This window comes from Athene cunicularia (genome assembly GCF_003259725.1).
Source record: "Athene cunicularia isolate RWA chromosome 2 unlocalized genomic scaffold, athCun1 chr2_part2, whole genome shotgun sequence".
In the NCBI taxonomy this organism is placed as follows: Eukaryota; Metazoa; Chordata; class Aves; order Strigiformes; family Strigidae; genus Athene; species Athene cunicularia.
The window spans coordinates 2,392,431-2,419,191 of NW_020799096.1; the positions used below are offsets into that span (position 1 = coordinate 2,392,431).

General features: G+C 39.5%; 1 protein-coding gene across 2 annotated transcripts in view; it reads left to right on the plus strand.

Moving 5' to 3' along the window:
- CNTNAP2 (contactin associated protein like 2) overlaps positions 1 to 26,761 on the plus strand; it is a 1,177,736-nt gene that overhangs the window by 1,056,111 nt on the left and 94,864 nt on the right. For both annotated transcript variants that reach the window (XM_026844012.1, XM_026844013.1), the window contains exons 17-18: positions 14,530 to 14,748; positions 17,278 to 17,514. In XM_026844012.1, the coding sequence (XP_026699813.1) occupies positions 14,530 to 14,748; positions 17,278 to 17,514 (456 nt within the window). The remainder of the gene's footprint in view (positions 1 to 14,529; positions 14,749 to 17,277; positions 17,515 to 26,761) is intronic.

The following is a 26,761-nucleotide window of genomic DNA, read 5'->3' on the forward strand; positions in this document are numbered from 1 at the left end:
CATAATAATAATAATACAATTGTATCCATGATGCTTCAAATATTTATGCACATTATTAATTCAAATTATGTCAGTAGGTTGATTCAAGTAAATACCATTTTTTCTCTTTGTTTGTGGGACCACTGTAATGTGGTAGATGCTAGATGTACATATAAAGTTTTGGCCACAGACTTTCCTAACACTTTGCAGCATTTCAGCATGGTTTAAAAGCTAGTTTTAAAAAAAAAAAATCAACTTAAATCATGATGAAAATTAATTATTTTTTAAGTCGCTCTTGATTCAGTCTCTGTCTCTCTACCTTGCTTTGCTACATTTGTTTTGAAGACAAGGAAAAATAGTGTTTCTTCTCCTGAGTTTCCATTCAGAAACGTTGCACACATGTATAATTTCTTAGATTTTGAAAGAAAAGAGAAAACACTAATGTGAAATTTCCTTAAAAAGTTAATAAAGCAGTGACTCTATTTTTTAAGAAGAGCATGAAGACAGTTAGTATCATAAGACTACCATTACTCTACCTGGCATAATTTAGGCTTTTTATATCCTCTTGATCTAAACATCTTGACTTTGTTTTTAAAATAGAGTTTGGATTACCGTAGTGCATTTTGTCTTTACTTGTGCACTGAAGACAGCTTTCTATTAGTATGAAGTCTTAACAAATGTTTTATACAGTCATAAATCCTTTCACTCACTTTTTTATGTTTTCCACTGTTACAGGAGGAAATAGGAATGGGTCTCCTGTTGGCCTTACATTTCATGAGACTCATGCATACAGTGAAGCAAAGTAGTTAAGAAAAGGTGGCTAAACCAGGCGGGTGCCTCACTCACATAGCAGTCCAAACTGAGCACATACCACGTGGCTCTGCCCTTTATCCTCTGCCACTGTGTTACAGTTTTCTATCTCTAATAACCATGAAGTCAAAGAACATATTTTTACCTCCAACATGTCAGTTCTGTCTCCCACTCTCCTATATCACTCCATGATACTCCTGCTTCGTATTTTTTGCAGATATTTTTTCCTGCTGCAGAATAAAAATGTAAACAATACCAAAGATACCATCTTCCATTTTTTGGGGGGGTCTACCCTCAATGTTGGCAACCATAAATTATTATGAGTATAATTTTAAGAGAAGAAAATCTTTGTCTAAAGCTTTCAATAAAAGGGAGCCACAGTTAGCTGGGTCCATCCACCCTGCACGCTCACACACACCTTTTTCATATACAGAGTTACTACGCTGAAAGTAAACTTGAGATTTTTGGATGGCCTTTTTATTGTAGTAGTACAGTGCGTAGTGCAGCAGGGTCCTTACTCTGATGGTGACCCCTGGACAGCCACACACAAGTAAATAGCAGCCACCACAAATGACAGAAACTCACGTGGCAAGGCAGAAAAATCAATACATTCATATCATCATGAGCACCTGGCCAGATATAAGTTTATTGATAGCTACCACCCAGGCATCTAAATACCTTTACAAGTCTTAACCACAGGCTACAGCAGAACCTACATCTACTACACAAATCACAGAATAAGAAAAACACCACAGAAGGGAAAGAAAAGGACATGGGCAATGTGCCTTCCCAAAATCACACCACAGAAGAGTGACAGTCTTGATGTCTACTTTTCAGGCTTGCACCAGGCCCTTACCAATTTTAGTAGAATGCACAATTTACAATTTTGACTGACTTTTATGACATTCAAAGATGACATACTTGAGAAGGGGGTTGGTATCCTTTGTAACTGCCTGTAAGCACTCAGACCTGTTGCTCAGCAGTTTTAGAACCATGCCAACTGCATAGCAACTTTTCATAGGAAAAGAAGCTGCTCTCCCCTCTCAAAAATCTCTCTGATACTTTACCATGCTCAGATATACTCTGATTTTGTGAACATTAGCACCCACTTTTATTTTGCTTTTCATCCAACAAAAAACAAGAACCAGTTACACAAAACCCTTTGTATGCTGCATGGAAGAGCTCTGTTTTGATGTCTGTGCTTCCCCCTTGTTGTGGTGTCTCCTGGTGCATGGGACTAATTTGATTTCATGGTAGAGTGTTGCATTTAAAAGGATCTAATGAAGTGTATTATAACCACTACAGATGGGGAAGCACACGCCTCCTCTCCTTTTTCCCTCAGTGCACTGACTACAGTTCCCTTTGTGTGAATCATCTCTCACAGAAGAGACCAGAAGATTTTGCTGCTGTATTTTTTTTAAGCTTTAGCAACCCTCATGCAATGAAACAAGACCTTCAACTGAGGCACCATTCCTTCCTTCCTTCCAGGCAGCTAAGTAGTTATTGGAAGAGGGATGTCTGGATGGGAGTTAACATCATTTATCTGAAATTGTATTTATTGCCTTAGACGTAAAGCAAGTAGAATTTTTTTTCAAACCCTGCTCTAACCATCTCATGTTTGACCTTAAACAAGTCTTTTCACGTATCTTTGCTTTGGTTCTCTGTTTATGCAGGACTGATAACGTTATTTTTCATTCTTGATGTCCATGGCTGCAAATTGCTACATCAACTAAAATATAATCATAAAAACATGAGATTTGTTTCCAAGTGCCTATCTACAAGACAGCTGGAGCACAATTAGCATAAATGAAGCAATTAATAAATAATGATAATAAATAATAATCTTAGGGTATATTTGGCCTTTGCATGATCTTTCATAAGAAATTTTGAAACTTTCATTTAAATGCTATATTTTTTATCCCCCAAAGCAATCTAATCTACTGTGCGGCAAGACTGGTATTTCTGCTTGATTGGTTGGTTGATAGTTAGGTTTGTTTTAAAGTGCAACAAAAATAACTGATTCTTAGTTATTACTAAAATCAAATCCCTCCTTATCTTTGTCCTCACACAGATGCTTACTCATGATGAGGAAGGTGCTGTATTCCATTCTGATTTCCCTTCAGATTGAGCTCCACTGTAGTTCTGCCTTTCCAAAATATTGTGAATTACTTGTGTAAGTGATTGTCTGCCAGTAGAAAGAGAAAGAGGTGTTTGTCCACAAGGTGAGAGAAGCCGGCACCATCTTTTTTTACTACCTTGCACCTAGAGAGCATTTAACCAGTTGCAGATAGCAAAAGGTCGAGACAGGTTTCCAGCAGTTTAAATTTCCCCCTCAGCTGCAGTCAAACAGCAGGTTGCACCACCGGAGGGAAAACTTGGGGAAGGATTGTAAATCTGTGCTGTTCTCTACTCCAGCTTCTGCTCCAAAGGAGTAATCTAGTGTGTGCATGGAAACCCAATGGCTCGGTGACCTTATCTCTCTCTACCAGAAACAAGCTGTAAACGAGAAGTGCTGCATCTAGCAGATATGCCTCTTTCTTAACCTTTTGAGAGCAGACTATGGGAGTGAATAGCCCACTTTTAATGCTAGTATTGTTGAAACAGTGCAGCTGTAAATGTGCACTTGAAGAAAATTACTCCACACAGTACTATCCCAGTCTATTATACCCTTAAATACTGAAAAACAGAAAAGGGAGGGGGGGGACGACACAGGAATAACGTTGTTAGCTGAACTCATGTAAAACAGCAATAAGGAAGCACTGAAATAAACCTGCAGATGTTTCAGAATATGTAGATAGGGATGGATATTGGTGCAAGTGGCATGTGCACAGCAAAATTAAGCTTGATGGTGCAGACTAGCCAACGAACTAGCAGAATATTGAAAAAAAAATCCAGTGGGCTTCAGCAAGATCCCCCGGGCGAGCTGTCACCCTTACACTGAAGGGTTTCCTGATGCTCAAAGGGAACCTCCTGTGTTTCAGCATGTGCCCATTGCCTCTGGTCCTGCCACTGGGCTGACACCACTGAAGAAAGCCTAGATCCTTCTTTATACCCTCCCTAGGTGTTTATATACATTGATGAGATCCCCCCTGAGATTTCTCTTTGCCAGGCTGAACAGCCCCAGCTCTCTCAGCCTCTTCTCATAGGCGATATTCCCCAGTCCCTTAATCATCTCAGTGGCCCTTCACTGGACTCTCTCCAGTATGTCCGTGTTTTTCTTGTACTGTAGACCCCAGGACTGGACACAGCACTGCAGGTGTAGCCTCTCCAGTGCTGAGCAGAGAGAGAAGGATCACCTCCTTCAACCTTCTGGCAACAATCCTAAAGCAGCCCAGGATACCATTTGCATTTTTTGCCACCAGAGCACACTGCTGGCTCATGTTCAACTTGGTCTCCCTCAAGACCCCCAGGGTCTTTTCTGCAAAGCTGCTTTCCAGCTGGGTGACCCCCAGCATGTACTGGTGCATGGAGTATTTCCTTGCCTGGTGCGGGACTTTGCAGTTCCCCTTGCTGAAGTTCACGTGGTTCCTGTCAGTCCATTTCTTGAGCCTGTTGAGGTCCCTCTGGATGACAGCATGGACATCCCAGTTTTGTGACATCTGCAAACCTGCTGAGGGTACACTCTGCCTTGTCATCAGCTAGATAATTAATGAAAATTTGAAAAGGACTGGAGCCAAGACTGACCCCAGGGGTACACCACTAGTTACTGTCTTTCCTACCTTACAGCTTGCATTTGCCTTCTCTTCACTTGCCTTTTCAACATTTTTTTTCTGACATCTTTTCCCAATATTTTGCAGTACTCTGGGAATCCCAGACTAAGGGAGTCCCAGAGTTTCCCAGGACTATGCTGCAATGTAGTGCAGTACTTCTGAGTTAGCTGATATATACTAAATAGCTAAGATTAAAACCACAGGTGAGGATAATTAATTTCAAGGGCTCAGCATGGAGACAGTAAGCGAAGATTCTTATAGTAGAGGAGTTTAATCCAGCATAGGCAATGACGGAACAAGACAACAAGCTAGCTATTCAGTCAGGCAGCCAGATATATGAAAACATATTTGAACAGTCATAAAATGAAATTACGAAAGAAGGATTTTAACATATGTAATTCCCATTAAACCAGAATTGCTTGGTTTCTGTAAACAGAAAGCTAGAATTTACACCCATTATTTGTCCAGCTGTTGAAATTACTGGTCCAGTTGTAAATCTTACTAGAAAGAAGATGTTGAAAGTATCATGGAAGAAGGACAGTAATGTATTAAAGTTCATGTCTTTTAAATATAAAGCAAAAAAATTTATTCGTGTGCAGTCTTGTCTTACAATGTGACAGTCATATGCATAAGAAAACAGCAGCTCTTGCTGAATCAGGACAACGTCTCTCAGTAGATCTAATTCCCTGTCCATTTACAAAGAAATGTCACTGCAAGTCTGCAGCTACCAGATGTAATCCTGCACACAGCAGAGACTGAATCAAGTGCCTTCAGGCTGCAGGTGGAGAAAATGAGTATCAAAAACATGAGAAGAATAGGCACTTCAGAGGATGCTCCTTTCTGCGTTTGACAAAGCCTTTTTCTTTGTTTTTCATTCTGAATTGTTTATCTGGTCTGCAGGATGCTTTGAAATTTTCAAAATTAAAATGTTATATAAAAACACACTGAAAAGGTCATAAGAAGTTTCAGACATTCTGAAGAGTTCTGTATTCCTGATGAATTTTCAGAGGACTTTAATAAATCCTGTTCACCAGAAACTAGTTTTTTTAATCTTTGCAAAACAGCACCCTTGGATTTCTATTTGTATCTTTTCTAAATATTACAGTATATTTTTTTTCCAAACCTTTAATGGTTAAAGACATTCAGTTATACATGTCTTCATTCCTTTACCTTTCATTGAGAAGTTAATTTCTCCTTTCCATACATGTTAGCAGCAAATGTATAGCAGTCACTGTACCCTCTTTTTCACAGGAAAGTAATATTTTATCAATACGTATGGTGATCACTCTTTCCATATATCTCAAATCCCTGAACATCAAGGCAAGGATTTGGGGAAAAAATATCCCTCTCATTGTAACCCAGCTCAGGTTCAAGACCACCTGAGGAACCTGAATATACACAAATCCATGGGACCTGACAAGATACATCCCAGGGTCCTGAGAGAATTGGCTGATGTAGTTGCTAATCCACTCCCCATCATATCTGAAATGTCATGGCACTCAGGTGAAGTCCCCAGTGACTGGAAAAAGGGAGAAACATCACACTCATTTTTAAAAAGGGTAGAAAGGAGGAACCTGGAAACTGCTGATCAGTCAGCCTCACATCTCTGCTTGGTAAGATCATAGAACAGATCCTCCCGGAAGCTATGACAAGGCATGCGCATGACAGGGAGGTGCTGAGAGACAGCCAACGTGTCTTCACCAAGGGAAAATTGTGCCTGACTAATCTAGCGGCCTTCTACAATGGAGTGACTGGATCAGTGGACAAGGGAAAAGCTACTGATGTCATCTGGACTTCTGTATGGCCTTTGATATGGTCCTTCACAACATTATTGCTGATAAATTGGAGAGATATGGGCTTGATGGATGGACTGTTAGATGGATAAGGAACTAGCTAAATGGCTGTGTCCCAAGAGTTACAGTCAATGGTTCAATGTCTGAGTGGAAACCAGTAACAAATGGTGTCCCTCAAGGGCCCATACTGGGAAGAGTACTATTTAATATCTTCAGCAGTGACATTGACAATGGGATTGAGTGCACCCTCGGCAAGTTTGCAGATGACACCAAGCTGAGTGGTGCAGTTGATAGCTTGAGGGAAGGGATGCCATCCAGTGGGACCTAGATAGGATGGAGGAGTGTGATCACAGGACTGGACACCTTTTCTATGAAGAAAGGCTGAGAGAGCTGGGATTGTTCAGCCTGGAGAAGAGAAGGCTCTGGGGAGACCTTATTGATGACTTTCAGTATATAAAAGGGTCTTATAAGAAAGGCAGAGAAAGAATTTTTATGAACACTTGTAGTAGCAGGACAAGGGGGCAAGGGGCAGTGGTTTGAAACTGAAGGAGGGTAGATTTATATTGGTTATGAGAAAGAAATCATTTACAAAGAGGGTGGTAAGACACTGGACCAGGTTGCCCAGATAAGTTGTTGGTGCCCCATCAGTGCAAGTGTTTAAGGTCAGGTTGGGTGGGGCTCTGAGCAACTTGATCTAGTGAAAAATGTCCTTGCCCAGGGCAGGGGGGTTGGACTAGGTCATCTTTAAAGGTCCCTTCCAACCCAAACCATTCTATGGTTCTGTGATTGTCCAATGAATTGTTTACTCCATACAGAATATCAGCTTGTTCTAAAGGTTTAGAAAGACACTGAGCCTTGGTTGTTACGATATTAATCTTGTGGATGGATTTATACCATGAGAAGTCAGTGTTAAAAGATGTTACATTGAAGTGACAGCTTTATTCACCCTTTTTTCATTCTTGACACTTCCATAAATGACTGCATAAGATCCAAGAGAGTGTAAAGTTGGATGATTTTTTTTTTTTTTGATTGACTTGTTAACCTACAGGCACATGTAGATTGTGTCTAGTCTGTACGACGAACGCCCATGTTAGAGAGATACTCGAGCTAATTCTGAAAAAGATAGCATACCCACATAAATCAGCACTCAGCTATGCTGGGTTTGATCCTAGGTGCAGTATAGCCTCTCATTAGAACTAATTACTCTTGGCACAGCATCGTGCTGATGCAGCTGTGCAGCTTCCAGAGCTAGTTCATTTGGCACTTAGCTCAGGGATCACTGCAGTCTTGGGCATAGATGTGCACTGTCATTTGGTCAAATGAGTGAAGCTTTCGCTCATTAGTTCAAATGGCTATTTCATTTGGGAATTAGATAAATGATGAAATCTTCCAGGTGCTTAGTCCAATTACTGGAAATATGGTCATGATTTTTGACAACTACCTGATTATTAACAGACAGCCAAGCAATGCTGTAATTCCTGCATTGCAGTCAAACAACTTGGATCAACAATTTCTCTCTGAGATGTTGCTTTGGTGGCTTTAATTTTTAGTTGTGTCCCTTGAGAAGTGGCCTCCTCAAAGCAGGTTCTGTGTTCCAATATGGCACTTCAGGGGAGCATCTGTAGCCCTTTACACATATTTTTGTGGCCAGGAACAACCTATCAATGTTTTTTTTGATGTCAGCATTGGCATGGCCATCTCTCACCCCTGTGCAAATGAGGGCAGCAGGGCAAGTAATTTAGAGATGACTTTGTAAAACTATCTTTAAACTCAGCTAAGTGTGAAAGGCAGACAAGATAGTTGCTTTCAAATCCTGGAAAGCACTCTTTTCTATCCAGTCCACTAAAGTCAGTGGAAAGGATTTCAATGACTACAGATATGAGACCTGTTCTTGACCCTGCAAATGGATTCCATATCAAGATATATAAACCACTAGCTCTAGATATGTTTAGCATCTCTATCTGTTGATTAAGTTTTCACTCATTTTCAACCATTTCACTGAATTCTGCCTACTGATTTAGTTGGTAAGCCCTTTGTCAGAGAGGTATTTACAAACAAACTGTCCAAGAAGTTTGGCAGATGTTGCCCTTACAGAGATAGATTATTTTCAAGCTGTTGTTTTCATGGAACAAGCAAGCAAAGTGGAGGGAGGAAATATCTGCCTGGCAGATTTTAGTCTACAGTTTATAGCTTATTGTTGTATCCTGCTTCACAGCCAAGAAAGTGAGCTCCGATTCTAGCTGTAACAAGGCATTAATGTTCTAAGAATGGCATTCCAAAAGGATTTAAATAGTTAGATAATATTCCCTTTGATGTAAGTCAACTAAAACATCAGTGAGCCCCATTGAAGGATATAAAAATACGTCAGGGGAGGTAAGAGAAACAGAGTACAAGGCAGGAGATGACAGTATGTGTTTCAGAGAAAGGGTGATGGGAGGAGAGAAATAGAAACACTGGCATACAAAACTGACTGTTAGGAGGGTTGTAATCCCTCCTCTTTTTTTCACAGCTGATGTGTCTTGAGAACCTTCACCTACTGCTTGGTAGTTTGTGAGCACCCACCCATCTGTCAGTGTCTCTTTCTTTGTTGGCAGCCTCATTATAGCTAGAAATCCTAGCCTGCATTTTATCCACAAGGATCAAACTAGGAAAATAGGAAAAGAAGAGACTTGAAACACAAGGATTTCTAGGAAAATGGGAGAGCTAGCTGTTCATAGATCTTGAATGACAGTAAAGTCCATCAGCTCATTTAGCCTGACCTTCTGCATAGCAAAGGACATAGTTCATGTTACTTCCTGTGCTGTTCAACCTCAGAACTTGTGTTTAACTAAAACGTATCTACCAGAAAGACTTGAAAGGAAGGACCCAAGGAATGCAGAATCCCACAGACAATGCAGTCATAGAATCACAGAATCACAGAATACCAGGTTGGAAAGGACCTCAGGGATCACCTGGTCCAACCTTTCTTGGCAAAAACACAGTCTAGACGAGATGGCCCAGCACCTGGTCCATCCGAATCTTAAAGATTTCCAATGTTGGGGCATCCACCACTTCCCTGGGGAGACTATTCCAATGGTTCATTGCTCCCATGGTGAAAAATTTTCCTCTTGTATTCAGTCGGAATCTCCCCAGCAGTAACTTGTACCTGTTACCCCTCATCTTTTCCATGTGACTCCTTGTAAAAAGGGAGTCTCCACCTTCTTTGTAGCCATGCTTTAAATACTGGACCTTGGCAATAAGGTCTCCCCTAAGCCTTCTCGTCTCAGTGCTGAACAAATCCAGTTCTCTCAGCCTTTCCTCACATGACAAGCTTCCCAGTCCTTTGATCATCTTTTCGGCCCTCCTCTGGACCCTATCCAGCTGGTCGACATAATTTTTGTAGAGCAGGGATTAAAACTGAACACAGTATTCCAGGTGTGGCCTGACAAGTCTGAGTAGAGTGGGACAATGACTTCTTTATCTCTGCTGGTGATGCCCTTGTTGATGCAGCCCAGCACCCTGTGGCCTTTCTTTGCTGTAGTAGCACAATGTTCACTCATATTGAGCTCATTGTCCCCCAGGACCGCCAGGTCCCTTTCCACAGAGCTGCTTTCCTGCCAGATAGTTCCCAGCCTGTGCTGCACTCCCAGATTATGTTTTCCCAGGTGGAAGACCTTACACTTGCCCTTGTTGAACATCATTAGGTTCTTGTTAACCCTCTCTTCCAGCCTGTCCAGGCCTTCCTTCAGGGTGGCGCAGTCATGTCTCTTACTTTTTATGGACAAATGCCTCATAAATTTAAGATGAGGAAACAGTGGGATCTGAATAGACCTAAAAAAACAAGAACACAAAACAAAGAGTGAGAAGGGCATTTAGTTTGCCAAAGTTCTGAACAGATGGTTGACAATGACCTGAGACCTTAGAAAACTGAATCAATGAAATAAACGTGTTCAGATTTGATTATATGTAATTGCAGAAGGCACAGAAAGGGTGAAACTAAGTCACAAACCTCAGTTTATTGAGGCAATATTTAATATGTGGCAGAAGCACATAAAAAGTTCACCTTTGTTCAATTTAGTGAAGTTTCCATTACAAAATCTTGTACTGACGGAATAAACTAAAACCCACATTAGTTTTCTTTTTTTTATTTCATAATTAAACAATTTCAGACATTTGTTCAATGTCTGGTCCTCATTCTCATTTCTTAAAACAAGTGCTTTGAGTTTTATCGTATTTGGTAGAATGGCAAATAAAAAGATCATTCACAAAACTCACTTCATGAACTACAAGGTGACTGACTAATAGAAATCTCTAGGACCTGTGCTCTCATTTGCTACATGTTTCTGAAAAAATCCTGCTCTGGTTCTGTTGATCACTGGGGTTAAATAGTCAGATATGCACATGTTGGTTAGATATCTTTTAATCATCCTCTTCAAAAGTTAGACAGAATAATACCACTGTCGTGCCAATCAAGGATGTATTCGAGTCAGACATACCACATCATTCAAGGCTGTATGTGTAGACATAAAAAGATTGAAAAGTAAACAATACTTAATAAAAAGACTTAACTAACTGCTTATTTTCTACATAATTAGTTATGCTGAACTTCTGAACAAATTTGATGCTGTACTGGGTCTGGCTGAGATGGAGTTAACTTTCTCCACAGCAGACCATATGGTGCTGTGTTTTGGATTTGTGCTAACACACAGTGTTGATACCACACCAGTGTTTTGTCTGTTGCTGAGTAGTGCTTGCACAGCGTCAAGCCTTTCTCTCTTTCCCACTTTTTCCCCAGTCAGTAGGCTGAGGGTAGCAAAGAAGATGGAAAGGGACACAGCCAGGACAGTAGACCATTGGCCAAAGGGATGTTCCATACCATACAACACCATACCCAGCAATAAAGGTGGGGTAGATGAAAAAGGAGCGGGGGCAGCTCAGTGTGCTCAAAGCCCCATCCAACCTGACCTTGAACACTTCATTCCCCCAGTTCCTGCCTTGAGTTTCAGGGTCTTGAAGGATGAGGGAAGAGCAACTGTCAGTGAAAATTGAGACAAAAAATTGTTGAGTACCTCAGTTTTCTCCATGTCAGTTGTCACCAGATCCCCAGTCTTATTTATTGGGGGAAAATACAATTTCTTTGTCTTCCTTTTATGACTAACATGCCTGTGATCAGACGTTCATCCATTTCTGTTAAGGTACAAGTACCTTAAGAGATTTTACCTAGAGATGCTGGTTGGAAAGTATACTTAATCTGTAGACTTGAAAATTCATTCCAATGGAATCTGAGGATAAAGAGTCCGAAGAAGCATCATAACTCACACGTGAGTCATGCAGCCTCTGCTCATCTGCAAAGCTCATTTCAGCCCATCAGTCTAGCAAGTTTCCTCCACTTAGGTTGTGGTTTAGGCCCAGCCAGCAACTAAGCACCACACAGCCATTTGCTCACTCCTCCCCCTTCCTGATGGGATGGGGGAGAAGAATCAGGAAAATAAAAAAAAGTAAAACTCACAGGTTGAGATAAGAACAATTTAATAACTACAATTTAAAAATCAATAATAATTTTTAAAATAGTATAATAATAATGATAGTAATGAAAAGGGATAAAAAAAAAAAAAAAAAAAAGCATGATGCAATTGGTCACCACCTGCTGACCAATATCCCAAGCAATAATCCTCCCCTCTTGGCCAACTCCCCCGGATTTATACACTGAGCATGATGTGCTATGGTATGGAATAGCCCTTTGGCTAGCTGGGGTCAGCTCTCCTGGCTGTGCTTGCTCCCAGCTTCTTGTGCACCCCTCGCTGGCAGAGCATGGGAAACTGAACATTCCTTAATTTAGCATAAGCACTCCATAGCAACAACTAAAACATCAGTGTGTTATCAGCATTATTCCCACAATATATCCAAAACGCACCGTGCCAGCTACTTAAAGAAAATTAACTCTATCCCAGCTGAAACCAGGGCATTGGTTTATGAGACGTGTTTTCAGATTGCTTGGGGATGAATCAGCACAGTCCATTGATGCTGTACTGCCTTCTCTAACTTTCAGCATGTCAGCAAGTAGATGCACTGAAAAGAGACTTTGATGAAAAGATTTTTCTGGAATGCCTTTCTTTCCCTAACTATAAGATTAAATATAAGAATATAATATGAATTTACACAACTAGTACTCATGTCAGAGTGAATAACTTTCTCCAATAACTACAAATTTCATCTTTCAGGCTGTGATATGGATTTCGGTTTAAAGCCATTCATAAAGCTAGACTATGTAGGCACAGAACTTCTACTAGAAATATCTCTATTTGCCAGTTCTCTACACTTTCTCTTTTAAAGGAAGAATAATCTTCCTTTAAAAAATTACTGATGTTTCCATCCAGAAGACAGTTTACAAACAAAGCAGTATTCTTGCATAGATTTTCAAAAACCTGGATGAGGTTGTACTCAAGGTACCCACAAGCAGTAGCAACAGTGCCATCAGTTGCCTCAGGATAAGATGAAAATTCTGCTAAAGGGTTCTCATTTTACAGCCTTGGAGACAGATGGCTTTTTGGGAAGCAATTCAAGCCTGACAGTGAAGACATCTAAAGCAGTTCTTCAAAGCAAAAAGTAAAGGAGAATTACACACACACACCCCTTGAAAATAGACTTGAACACAATGTACAATTTAAGTACTGGAGAGATTTTACTCTAATTCCTAATTTGCCTGAGTTTATTGGCAAAACCGCTGAAGTTATGAGACATAATAACATTAAAATGAAACATCTTTATTTCTTTAATGGCAAGCTTTGGCTCATACAGATTTTCTGTCTTGTAAAGTGCAAAAGGCCAAACAGACCAAATTCATGGCTTATGAAAGGCAGTTCATTCAAGAAATGAAATTATTTTTTTCTGCAGAGAACAGAGAGTACAACAGCAATAAAATATGCTTTTAATTTTTTTCTTTTAGAGATACCAAATTTTGCAGAAAAAAAAAAAAAAAGCAAAGGTGTAAATTTTATAATAATTTGGTTTGAAAGAATATTCTCTGTAAAAAGTTTATTCCTAGCCTTCCAGTTCTCATAAAAATGCATTTAATTCAGTCCGACGTAGCCTTGTGAAAATCTATTAGGCCATGTACAAAAATATTTCCCACTGTTTATCAGCATTGTTAGTGATAATGATCATAGAGTAGTACTTCTACCACAATTTAATAGTCTTGCAGAGGAAGATTTTTGCAAGACTGTTTTGTTAATTCAACCAAACAAGAAACCTCAGCCAGACTGGAACACTGAGACCATAATTGGGCACCCGAGATTTTTCAGAAGAATTAAAAGGGTGCTGCAGCTTTTTTATTTTATACATTTTAAAAAAACCCAAATTAAGTAGAACTCTTGATCGTCTTTACTTCTGTCTAGTGTCCTTCTTTTGAATGCTATCACTGATAATCTGTTTTCCAGTGACTCTTTCACCTCATGTTTTACCACCATAATATAATTTACAGCCCCAAATTTTATAAACTAAATATCAGTAGGAAAGTCAAAATTGTATTCCTTAATTGTAAAATCATCTATATCTTATTAATCATGCTCCTTGTTTAGTAGTAAGTATCAATTATATAGTTTGCTGAGAATGACATGGAGGAATGTCTAGTAGACCCAAATGGACATTTGTAAGATTTCTCAACATGTTTGAATCATCCACTCTAAATAGAGCACTGCAGTGCTTGCTAAGAATCCATTTCTTTTTCAGCCACAAAGTCTCACATAGGTCATTACCACTGCATTATTAGATAATTGTAAAAAGTAATTGCCCCTCAAAAGGAAAAAAGCACTTCTTCTGCACCACTTTTTTTTTTATCAAAATGCATATTTCTCTAAAAAAAAAAATATAGAAATTGGAAAGCTGTAGAAATCAAAAAATAATGTCAATGTTTCAGGGTCTGTTGTTTTCTTCTAAAAGCTGGTGAACAGGTTTTTCCAATATTATTGAAATTACTAGTGAAAATAAAAAAATCCTCTTTGAGGATATAATTTATTCTGATTAAATTTTACAATCCAGACTGATTTGATTTCTATCACATGCTATAGAAACTTTTCACAGTGGCTCCCTTGGAAATACTTTAACTCCTACTCAGGTTAGAAGGAACTGAACATGCTTATAAATTCTGAAAAGTGGCCGAGCAGTGCATATTTCTAGTAAATATGACTCCTTTCTGTTTAGGAAGTATAAGTGAATTTGTTTACAACATAAGATGGGTTCCCTTTTGCTTGTTGCTTCAGCTGCTACAGAGGTTTCCTTTTCATTTGATGTTGGAAATGGGCCTGTGGAGATCGTCGTTAGATCTTCCAACCAGCTCAATGATGACCAGTGGCATCGGGTCAATGCTGAGAGGAATGTCAAACAAGCCAGCCTGCAGGTAGACCAGTTACCTGTGGAGGTGCGTAAAGCACCAACAGAAGGACACACGCGACTGGAATTGTACAGCCAGCTCTATGTCGGTAAGATGCAGAGCAGGTAACTGGGCTTTGCTCTCACACTGAACGCTCTTTGCTTCGTGTCTTGCCAACAGCAGTTAGTTTAATGTGGGAAATAGCTCTCCTGAAGCACTTGCATGACAGCACAGGCGGAAAAAAAAAAAAAAAAAAAAAAAAAAAAAGTCAAGTATGTCCATAATTACAGAAATAAAAAGATCAACTAAGAGAAAAATATTCTGTGCTGACAACTTGTCATTTTTCCTTCCCCACCTGCAGCTCTTGGATAAAAGTGCCTTTAGCAGTCACTAGTGCCAAACACCTTTTTTGCCAACTGTCTCTCACACACACACACTTATTCACCACAGAAGTGAAAAATTCTGCATAGGTCTTGCCAGGAGTGCATGTGCCTGCAGTGCCTATCCTAGCCTCGGCAGCACTTTCAGCCTCAAGGTTTGATCATTGCCCATGCTTTTGCATTCACAGCTCTCACTGCAGTCTTTTCCCTTCAGTCCCATGGGCTGTTTGCCCATTTGATGTAGGAAAGCATCACACAGTGTTACACAAATGCATTCCCTGGAACCAAGGTAGTCCAGCTGCTGATCTCTGGTACGTTTTGGGCAGGCTATTCCAGCAGCACTTGTATTTCTCTGACTGCTGCGAAGTGCAGATATGCCAAGTGCCATTATCTGGAATCAGAACTGCATGAAATGTTGAGCAAAGAAGCACTTCCCTACCTCTCTAGATATCTGTTAACAGGAGAAGAGGGAAGGGGGAAGGAAAAAAAGACATTATCTCTTTTTTTTTTTCCCATATTACTTAGGGTTCAACAGGAGAAATTAATTAAAATTATGTTTAAAGCCTTCACTGCCTTAATAGGCAGCACAGTGTCACTGCAAAGTGTGTGTAATATGTCACCAGATGTGCAGTCATTATTTACAAGCTCAGATTCTCCTTTACTGCTGTGATCCCAATAAAAGGCAGTTTCAAAATAAACTGAAATGTGAAGTTGGTTTAAAGGGGGGAGCCTTAGCCTTTTAAAAGAAATATAAAGCTTGCTACTGAAAACAGGAAGAACTGGATTTTTTTCCAGCCTGAGCTCTTGGGGAATTGTTGATAATGTTGATTTTTATTGGTAGCTTTTTATTGGTAGCTTTGAATTAACTGTATAACAGCTGCTGAATAACAGCAATGTTTCGAAACACCTAGTACCTTTATTGTCAAAAACTGAATGTCCAAATCCACACCAGATTCTCTTTCTTTCTTCATCATATCCATTTCATATGACTTGCTGTTGGAGGACACATCTCAAAGAACAAATTTATTTCTTTACCCACAGAATTGGTATGAGTTGGAGCATCCCGAATGAACACCCTGAACATCAGGGCGTGGAGAATAATACTGAACAAGATTTGTTTTGGTGTCTCCTGTTCCACTTGCTGTAGAATAAATATCTATTCCTTGGGCCAACAAGAGAGCCAGAGGAATGATGACTTTTGTGTCCTTGGGGCGAGGACAGTCACCAGAGGGGAGAGAAGGAAGTTAGATTATTAGGGGGTTTTCTTGTCACTGCAGTATACGAGTTTACACAGAATTGAACCACACCAGAATGCCCTCTGCACTGTTGCACTCAGAAGAAACCGAGCATTGCCTCTTACTCCAAAACATTCAGTTACCAGCAGCTAATTGGAAGCAACCCTCTCTTTTTGGTGTGTATTTAGTCCTCTTCCCCACTCAGGTAAATATCAGTCTCTGTGCTCTGTGGTGATGAGCATTCAGATCTCCTCAGGGACTCTTCATCACCTGTGGCACTGCAGTAATCAAAGAGATGAGAGGATGAGGAGAAGGGATGACAGGCACTCAATGTTACTAGCTTGTATTTTTTAGGGTTTTTTTGTTTCTAATCCAGCCCCAGATAAGACTTTCCTAGCTGAAATCACATTTTTCAGCAAGTGCTTACAAGGGGAAAAAAAGGAATAGTTCTTAGTGACTGCTAAGAAAAGCCATCTCCACCCAAAGTTTCAAATGTAGCTCTTCAGTGTTACATCCTTCACACTATACTCAAGAAGCTAAACAATATACCCAGTGTTGCTTGGAAATGAACATCTGTCTTTCCTATTGTAACTGAGTGGGGATTTAAATCTTTTCCTTCTTTCCCCATCATGGCTTTGAAAAATGTAACACTGCATAACATATTATGGCATTATTATTAGCATCCATCTCATTAGCATACCTTCTCAATCAAGTCAAGACCATTTCTTCCACTGTTACCTCTAAAAATCCTGAAATGAAATGAGGTCTTCCAGTGGAGGGCTAGAATCTCTAATGTCTGAGCAGTGTAAAGCAAACACACCTATTATTTATGCTTACTTATGGTATGGTATCAAAAGGTTAGGTTTCAGTGATTTCGCTGTCATTAGGACAATACAATTCTTGCCTTTACAAAGAAGTTACCTACTTCCAGCTGTTGTCACAAGCTTAGCAGGATATTTCATGTAAAGCAACAACAATAAAAATCTGTTCAGTGCTGTCTCACAGTTTTACATTCCCTCTCAGGTGCTGCAGGAGGCCAACGAGGCTTCCTGGGTTGCATTCGTTCGTTAAGGATGAACGGGGTGACGCTGGACCTGGAAGAGAGAGCAAAAGTCACGCCAGGGGTGAAGCCTGGCTGCTCTGGCCATTGCACGAGCTATGGGATGTACTGCGCAAACGGCGGTAAATGTGTCGAGAAATACAACGGCTACTCCTGTGACTGCTCCAAAACAGCCTATGATGGACCATTTTGCATTAAAGGTAAATGCTTTAGTGCCAGAGGCAAAGTATGGGAGAACTATCTGCCTGAGAAAAAACACAATAGACCCAATGCTTCAGCTTTTATTAATTAAGCACGTAAATTGTTTAATACCTCTTACAAACAAGTCAAATTGTACACTTACATCTTAAACATGATGATTTAAAACCACATCTCTCATTGGTACGAATATATATTACCTGTTTAAATCCCATAATACAACAAAATGCATGAGGAATGCCTGTAGTCATAGCAGGTCTGGCAGAATATTCCATAGTCTTGAGCTGTTGAACAATAAATTCCTACTAGCACAATGCCATGGTTACTTCGTTAGAAAAAACATGGATTTAAACAAAAGCTACCTGGTGTCATTCAGAAACATACTTGGCGATACATAGGTATGAGCTTTAGGGTGAATATCTTACAAATTGGGAGGCCAGCATTTGGATTAAAAATTTGATCCATCCATAACCAGATCAAGTCTTTTAGTAGCTCAAACTGGGTTAGAGGTTGAACTCGCTTGGGTAAAGGAAGGTACAGGGCTCCCACATCTATGTGAGTCCTTTGGAAATGCCAGAAGTATGTTCTGAATTTTCAAAATCAATGATTGTAAGAGACTGATTTACTCTGGACACACATGCCTGCATAAGGAAGACAAGGAGTGAGGGAAAGACAGATCTTACATACAAAAAAAACAAAAAAAAAGAGAGAGAATAAAGATGCTAATTTATTTCCACTCTTCCTTTTTATTTTGCCAGAAATTATTGTGACAAAATAGCAGTGAGAATATAATTTTCCAAATGTTTGCAGGCTTTGTAGCCATTCATTTGTTTCCATTATATTTCATAGGATATTGTCATTATATTCTTGAAATACTCTTCTCTAAAGGTTTGATCACATTTACCTGAGGTGCTAATATTACTCAGCAGCTCTCTTTCACTGTGCTTTTATTGGTACACAAAAATCACCCAATCTGTTGCTTTTTCTAATGGTTTTAAAAGCTTTCTCAGAAGGTACTAATCTTACATATTCAACTAAAAAATGTGAAGGCTTCTTTCATGACTATCTGTGATGTTAAATAAACCTGTAGCCACATAAACCGTTCTTCTGCTTTTACAGTACCCCCTGTACCAGGAATCCTGTGGGCAGTCTGGATTGCCAGTCACCAAATTCCCTTCATGAAGCTGTCTTGGCAGTAGGGGAATGCTTCTGTCCTTTGACATTCTGGTTTCCAACTCCTCCTTAATTTTTTTTTTCCACATCAAACTTTGAAGATTACTTTGAAAATATCCATACCCATCTCCTTTCCAGTGTCCTAGTTTCGGCTGGGATAGAGTTAATTTTTCTTCTTAGTAGTTAGAATAGTTCAGTGGTTTGGATTCAGTATGGGATCTGGTATGAGGAGAAGGCTGATAATACAATGATGTTTTCAGTTGTTTCTGAGAGATCGGGGACTCTCTATTTCTCTGTGTCCTGCCTGTGTGCAGGTGCACAAGAAGCTGGGAGGGAGCAGAGCCAGAGCAACGAACCCAAACTGGCAGTTGGAATATTCCATGTCATGTACCGTTATGCTCATTATATAGATGAGGGGCAGATGGAAAGGAGGGGGTTCTATCTTGCTTCCAGGATTGCAATTGCATGATCTTGGTATTTCAGGATTGCTAGCGGGGAACAGGTTGGCTATCAGTCCTGCAGGTGGTGAGGAAGCGCATTGTGCATTACCCATTTGTAATTCCTATTATATTTTTATTTTAGTACAATTATTAATTACAATTACTAATGGTTCTATCTCAACCTAAAAGTCACCCTTTACACCTCCAATTAATCCTCCATTCCCTGGGCAGGGGATGGTGAGTGGCTGTGTGGTGTTTGACTGCTGTTTGACACGCAGAGGAAACCTAAGTTTATAACAGAAAGCAACAGTCTTTCTACCTGATGCTGGGTTATGGACTATTTTCTCCTCACACACTTCAGCCACTTTCATTTACAACCATATATATCTACCTTCATTTAATGTTATAATAACAGACCCTTGTCTACTGCTGATGTTGCTAACACATTGTAGCACCCTCTTCTAAAAGCTGTGGGATTGCTTTCACATCACCAGATATTCTAATGAATCTCTAGCATGATTATTTTATAAATTCCAATAAATATGATGTACTTCTTGTGCAGCAGAAGTGAAGCAGATGCTGCTCTAGCTGATGGCTTCCACTGCGCTTGCATGCAGGAATTTCATCAGGTTTCGCTGTGCTGTGTTGCTTCAAAGACAAATTATAAAACATGTCCATCACATTCAGGACTGTACATACGGTTAGTCCTGAGAATGTGAGAATGTTTTCAGTTAATTTAGCAAGTGGTTTATCATGAGTTGAAGAATGGTGATGCATATTTAGTGTTTCCGCTCGTTAGCATAGTTATGTTAGAGGAAACCTATTCAGGCTGGAACTGGGTCAGTCTCTTACAGATCACATGTGTTGACTTAAAAAAAAAAAAAAAAAAAGAAAGAAAGAAAGGGAGAAGAAAGAAAATAATTGCTGCCATGCCATATTCAGTGAATTCTCTTTTTAGTTTTTTTCTCTGTTGCCAAAACTCATCACACTGGCTTATATTTGTGTTTTCCTGTTTATCTTATGTATACATAAACGCCAAACTTCTGCCAAAACTAGCTCTAAGCTAGTTTATGTTTTGTGGATGCGGAGCTAAAAGAGTAAAAAGTACCATGAGGGGAATAATTGAGCACCTAGCACAGACAAAGCCTGGTTTGGGCTGGTCTGTAAGCACTGTCATAGCAACAGCAGGAATATCATACTATACTATGCTATAATATTCTCCTTATCAGCCTCTCAGTCCAGCCAAAGACCCAGAGCTCTGACAGTGATACTTTGAGCACACAGTAGAACTTGCTGTAAGGTACTGCTGCCAGGCAGCACTGAGTCATGTAAAGGTACTCAAGCTAGCGTAGGGACCTCTGTACCACACAGCGTTGTGCCATTTAAACATAACGTCAGATCTCTGCTTCAAATATCAAAACTATTCCAGGCTAAAAATATCTCTCTAAATCTTAAGACCTTATGTACAAAATGCAAATTACCAATTTCCTATCTGTTAGGGCTGAAAACTGATGTACTCATCTAGAATACCCCGAAGTATGATTTAGTATGGGTGACTTCATGGGGCTTCTCCATAGAAACAACAGTGTGGCACTGGGATAGAGTAGAGAGGATAAATTAAACACAAAATAGACTGGGTTTGGGGCATCCTGTGATCAAAATAATTGTAAAACCTCTGTAATAGTGCTGATAATGAGATCTTTAAAACAGTTCATTTTCAGCCCATTAAATTTTACATTGTAAATTTAACTTGCATTAAGCCTTTTAAATCAAGTAAAGCCCTGGAACACCTTGTGCATGTTGCCAAACTCCCTGGACTTGTGAAAGAAGAGGATCCTCCATCTTCTTTCTAATAGCAATTGCCCTGTCCATGAGACAAGACTGGATATATTTTCTAGATACAAAGGGCAATCATACAGTACTAACGATAGTAAAATAAATACTGGCAAAACATCCAGGTATATTTTAGTTTAAAAAAAAAATAAATAAATCTAAAACTTTTTTAATTTGTTGGAAAATAGCAGGGAATATTTCCCTGCTTTCCTTGTAAAATAAAAATGTTACCTGAATAATATTTTAGTTGATTTGGATGAGAACATCTCAATTCTGATATTTCAATTCATTTTTCATTAACACTTTGACACTTTTCTCTCTCTAAAAGCACTGGAATGTCTGTGAACATGTTTTTAAAGAGTACATTCTCTGTTTTCAATCAATTCCATTCTTTATAGTAAGGACATAGTTGAACACTGCTCAGTCACTTGTGATTTTCTAACCTGCACCACAGTATGTAGTTGAATGCTGTGATGTTGGGTGAGTCTAATATAAGGCAAGCAAGAATATTGTCCTTTGTTACCTTCACTAGGAATTCACGTCAGCTGCCAAGAAATAACAAAGTTAGTGCTTTGCATGATAAACTAGGTCTAGGTTTTGTTATTCTACTCCTCTGAGTAAATATTCCAGGCCAAGTAGCTCTGTTGATTTGACAATCAATAGTACCTGACTTTTTAAGTCATCACATTCAAACCAATATGAGACATTACCAGAAAAATATGCTAGTTAGGAGGAGTGAAAAGTGGCATAATATAATACCTGTCAATATACCACAGTCTTCTCTTCCCATTGATTTTAACTTGCCACAGGAAGCTTTTCTTACCCAAAAAATTTATTTGATATTCAAGTCACTTCCCATGGTAAACTTTTTGGGGTTGGTTACATACTGAAACTGCTAGCAGAAGTAGTAATAGGAAGAATCAAATATTTTTAAAAAATTATTACTATAAGGAAATCACCATACAATGCTTCATATGTAATGGATCCATCTCACAATAAAAACAGGCCTCACATGTTGTGGATTCTTTTGCTGATGAAATCCATTCTTAGAGCCACTGACTGATGACTGACAAGAAATTACATTGTCTCCAGCCTTATTAGCAGCAGATCACAATGTGATTGATGTGGCAGTGGCCTGAAAATCACACTATTTTTTTACAAGGACAAAAAAGTGCAAAAACGCAGTCTGACATCTATTTTAACTTTATTTTTATTTTTTATTTGGGGCATATGCAATTGGCTTCACTTCTCCTTTCATTGCTCAGAGAAATTGTTCTGAGGAATAGCTGCAGTGTTTCTGCAGTCCTACAGATTGCTTTCTGACCTTTCCCTGTCCTTTGCTTAAGCATAAATTTGGGGTTTTTTTTCTTCCCACAGCTGTCCTGTCATCATAAAAGCATTTCTGAGAAAACAATTAAATTTTGTTGCTTTAAAAGGCAAACTCTTTCCTTCCTTTAAACAAAAAGAATGAAGGTCAAATGCTGAAAGGGCTATGGAGAACCTGTGGCAGCACTGTGATGTGGGGGATCCCCCAAGGAGAAGACATTCTTCCTTTGGGTACTGAAGTGCTTTGGATCAACAGTAGGAGAAGAAATTGCCCTCCACCAAAAGAGTGGGGGAAAAAAAGAATAAAATTTAAACAGCTGGTGCTGTGACTCATGTGCCTCCAGGTGTGCTGGAAGAGTAAATTCAAAGCTTTCCAGTTTCTATGCAGTTACTCAATTTGCATCAACAAACACCAAGGAGATGAGTGCAGTGTATACACTTTTTTCTTTCTTTCAAGTAAAGCTCAGATTCACAGTGTGAATTATTGCAATCCTCATGCCAATGCCCAAACTATACTCCTTCATGTTTGTTTTATATTTGCATGAACCCCAAAAGCCCTTACAGTAGTATTGTCGTGGTCATATTTCCTTCCTTTCTTGTTCCCTTCTCTGCCTCAAAGAGAAAGATTAGCTTTATACTAAGCTGAGTGGATGCAAAAAAGATATAGCAGATCTGGTGCTGTAGTGCATGGGTGAAGCATCTCTGCACCATTCCACAGACTCCTAGGTTGACACTTGATCATCTGCAAATTCTGCCCTGTTCATACCAATTCCATTCCTTTTAATTTGCTGTTTGGAAATGCATTTCATTGCTTGGCTGTAAGTAATGGGGAGGTGATTGTTTGAGTGGTTTAAGGTAACTAACTTCTTAGTTTTCTTAATCCCAGAACCTGGAAAATCAAGATGACATTCCCTCCCACCCCCAAAAAAATTCTGCTATACAGAAGGTGATCATAATCTGTTAGCTGAAAGTTATGTCAGAAATTTTGGGGAGTCAGGAAAGTTAGGCTTACAGTCTGGTAAGTCTGAATGCTGCAATCAAGTTTTTCTACGTGTAGATCAAACTTCAGGACTTGGCATCTTAGCCTCTACTGAGTAAATATATATACTCACAAAAAATATATACTCTGTAAAGCTATTCCATTCTGCTGTCCTGTCAATACTGCCTTATTAAACAGGTAGAGTTGTGCTCTAGTGCTTTGAGAATTGCATTTCACTTAAGTTGCAAGAATGCTTTATTGGGAAAAAAACATTTTTTTTCTTTTTAAAGCAAACCAAAACCCCATACTATTTACATAACTCGAAGAGATATCAACCTGACTATAAACTGAACATGCTAGCCCACTTACATCCATAATAAACTACTTATAAAATGCAAGGATTTCTTACTCTGTATACAGAAATCAAATAAATCAGGGTAATAAGTTTAAAAATATTAAGTCCTGGCTCAGAAAATGAGATAAACTTTCAATTTCTTTGTCAGCTAACTATAATAAGCCTGGTCTGCTGTGGCTGCTCACCGAACACAGATGTTTTATGAAAGATAAATAGAGCAGCTTCAGCAACATTGCCAGCTGCTGCATGCCTGTGCAAAGGCAACTGAGAGATTTGAGGTTCTCACACCAGACCCCTATGTGCAATATTTATACACCTGTATGCTAGTGGAGTACTGTTGGCACCTCACAAGCTGATGAGGTATTTATTGTTACAATAGCTCTGTGATGAGAAAAGATGTTTTTATTATGGTAATGCAGAAAGCAGATGAGATAATAAGGGAAGCAAGGAACTGCTCGTTTTCAGGGTGGATACCTGTGGTACAGGAAGGAATTGAAGCCAGATCTCACCGATCAAAGTTGTCACTCTGAATACTGTGCAATCATCAAATGGCAGTCTCTAATATTTCTCAAACAGCTCTTGCAAGGCTGCAAGTTTTTCTCTGAGGTTACCTCTGAGCACCTCCAAAGACTCCCCAGCAGGAAATCATGAAACCTTGTCTGTTGAATATTTGACATGATGTTTTTCTTCATCCATCCTGTTTTATTTGATGGGGGGTTTTTAACCATTTTGGATATTTCCATTAGAAAGGGAGATGGATTTTCATTTAGATTCAGCAGAGAATACGCAGTGCAGGTTGCCGTTCCCTTGTTCTGAGTCTGCTCTCCTAGACATCAGTTCAAACAGCTGGAGCTATAGAAAGATCTATAGTAATTTCACATCAGTGCAGAATGAACCACAACTGATTTTACGGACATTTTTAGACTTTCCTCGGCATGTGCACTTCTGTCAAGGTATGGCATGTTAGAATAAAAGAAATCTGCTTTACAGGGCTATTGCAAAAGAAAGTTCAGAGCTCAGCCTTGCTTAGGTATGCCAAACTGCTTCCCAGGAGAATCTATCTGTCAACATTGACTAGGGAGGCTTGAAAGTGTAATGAATCAGGTGGCTTAACCCCATCTTCTGTGACACTCATCCTGTTCTACTGAAGGTAGCAGGAAACTGCATGGATTTATGATCAGATTCCATAGTTTCACTGGTGCACATTATTTTACATATCCCCCAATTCCAATGATCATTTGTACAAGAAAACTTTTTAAATACTTTTTAAATATTCTTATAGAAGAAGCAAAGCCTCGGCAGGTTTCTATTCTATTAATGCCAACAAACAATTGCTGTATTTCAGTATTTTACTCCAAACATAGAAAATTCAAATATGCATCACAAATTATTACAGTAATGGCAGCCAGAATATGAGACTTGAGGGTGTAGGACAAAAACTTTAAATCCCCACTTCTTGGCCTCATGAACTAAATACTATCAACCTGAAGGTAGAATAAAATGTTGAGTGAACTAACCAAATAAATGGTAAGTATTATCATATTCAGAGCACTCAAAGTAAAGGCTCTCCCAGATTAACAGCTGTGAGATTCTAACCCTTTACTGAAGCCCTGTGGCCAGGATGTATCTCAGCAAACAGTCTTAATCTTTGTGACGACAGCCTGTAAGTAGCTGCAATTCCTGATGGTCTCTAGCACATTTCAGCCACAAGCTAGACAAGGAAGCTCTACTTAATCTATATTCAATATTTATAACTATATGAGAAAACAAAAAAGAAGAAAATTATGCATTGGGAAAAAAGTTTTGTTCAGCTGTCTACATTGCCCTAACAACCTTTGTGCATGCATCGAGTGTTAGAACACCTCCAGTGACTGTCCTTAGGATTCTGAAAATGCTGCTTTTCACATCCAGAACTCCATGCAGGGAAGCCATAGCACTGAGCACTGGCAAGCAGCATCACAGAGTAATATTTTCAATTTACTGAATCTTGATCAGGGCCAAGGAGGCATTTAGGGCCTCCATATGGGACATGCTTACAGCTGTAAGAAGGCATTTCAGTCAGCTCTGTGAAACAGAGAAGAGAATGTTTCTCTGCTGCAGTTTTCATGTGTCCTGGCCAGTCTTCGTAGTTGTCAGGATTTTGCCTCCAGCTTCTGTAAGGCAGGGATTTTACCCTGTTACTGCCCATTAAGATTGCTTTGAAGTCTCAGCCTCAAGAAAGCCAAATACAGTAACACCAGAGAAGTAACCATCATTACTTGGTCCCCAGATAAAAGGTGACACAAGCCAGGTCTTGAGTTTACTGGGAAAAATGTAAGATGGCAGCTGTGAGACAGTGATGGCTGTCCTACTGCAGAAGGTAGATTCCACCTCTTACGGTGCCATTCTTGAAAAGCTCCTGAAATTGGGTTTTCTGTGGGGTGGGGGCTTTTTTTGGTAGCTCCCCAGATCTGTTGCTTCTTGATTTATTAGGAGTAATATCTTGCACTTGATTCATGACAGTCCCTGATAACATTCCTATCGCAACTGTCAGCGCAAGGTAAATTCAATTGCTAGAAAGCCTGCTGAGTTCTGTATCTTTTATATATGCACCTCCAGATAGAAAATCTTGCTGAAGCTGTGTTCAGCCACACCTCTGCCATGCTGGCAGTGCTCTTCACAGGTGTGAAAAAGGTAATGGAGAAGGAAGACAAGTTCTGAGTGTAACTAAGTGTATGGCTACCAGAATCATTATAACTACCTGAGGAGACAAGAACCAACGCTGACATTTCACTGATGTCAAACCAGCAGCAAAGGAGAATCCGGTTTCTACTTCTGTTCTCTTAGGTCTACAACACTGGCCCAGAAATGTCATGAGATTGTGGAATTGTTGTAAGGGCAATGGGTTTTTTGGTTGCTATTTGGCTTTTTCCTTCAGTCTTTCAATACTCCTGATCGCAGACAGAATGAGAGTGTACAAAAATAAAAGTAGCTGCGTCGGGAGAGGGGGACTGGGGAGATGACCAAAGAATTGTCACCTTCAAAATAAGTTTGTCAGTTACGGGTTCCTGTGCATTTTGTGTAGAAGTTTTGTATCAGTTTTCACTTCATCCCTTTTCAAATTGACAGTTTGGTAAAATATGTGCAGTTCACACTGGGGATGT